Source organism: Carlito syrichta, unplaced genomic scaffold (genome assembly GCF_000164805.1).
Source record: "Carlito syrichta isolate Samal-C Ts95f unplaced genomic scaffold, Tarsius_syrichta-2.0.1 Scaffold154564, whole genome shotgun sequence".
NCBI classification, from domain to species: Eukaryota; Metazoa; Chordata; class Mammalia; order Primates; family Tarsiidae; genus Carlito; species Carlito syrichta.
Genome location: NW_007098660.1, coordinates 105,600 through 106,250, shown reverse-complemented (window position 1 = coordinate 106,250; position 651 = coordinate 105,600). Strand labels below are relative to the sequence as shown.

Sequence of the window (651 nt, the reverse complement as noted above, 5' to 3'; positions counted from 1 at the left end):
CCAGCAGCGGCAGCAGCAGCAGCGCCAGCAGCCCCGCCGCCCCCGCCCCGCGCATCTCAGGGGCCAGGCCGCCGGCCGCCCCTCGGGGCCCGGGCATCCGGGGCGCACGACCCGGGGGGTGCGCGCGCCCGGGGCGGGGGGGAAGCCGGGAGCCCCGGGGGAGCTGGAGGGGGCAGCGAGGGAGAGCAGCGGGGGCTGGGGGGAGCGGGCCGGGCGGGGAGGGGGCGGCAGGCGCGGGCAGAGGCCGGCGGTTGGGGTGGGGGGAGGCGAGGAGACGGAGGCTGCACCGCGGGGAGCCCAGGAACTTCCCGGCCCCGGGAAGAAGCCCGGCCGAGGCCCCGAACTCAGGCAGGAGCGAGGAGGCCGGAGCGAGTCGGGGCGGAGAGGAGGAGCGGGGGGCGGGGGGGAGAGGCCGCTGCGCGCCTCCCCCTGGCCGGGCTCCTCTCCCGCGGCCGCCGGGAGCAGGGAGCGCGGGGAGGACGCAGGGAGGGAGAAGTGAGCAGTTGTTTTCCCCGGCTGGAGCGCGGCGCGGCGGCGAGGGGGGCTGGGACGCTGGCCCCGGGCCAGGGAGACGGTTTTTTTCTGGCTTCGAGCGTCGTCGCGGCCGCCTGGGGGAGCGCGGGGGTGCGGGCGGGCGGAGGCTGGAGGGGG

The 651-nt window shown here is 80.5% G+C and overlaps 1 protein-coding gene across 1 annotated transcript in view; it reads right to left on the bottom strand.

Moving 5' to 3' along the window:
- Nucleotides 1-97, bottom strand: part of LTBP3 (latent transforming growth factor beta binding protein 3) — a gene marked incomplete at its 3' end in the record, with an annotated part of 15,134 nt that extends 15,037 nt beyond the window's left edge. The window contains 2 exon segments of the mRNA XM_021709048.1: nucleotides 1-4; nucleotides 7-97. The exon segment at nucleotides 1-4 is cut by the window's left edge and continues 170 nt beyond it. Coding sequence (XP_021564723.1) covers nucleotides 1-4; nucleotides 7-97 — 95 coding nt within the window.
- Between the last annotated feature and the right edge of the window lie 554 nt (nucleotides 98-651).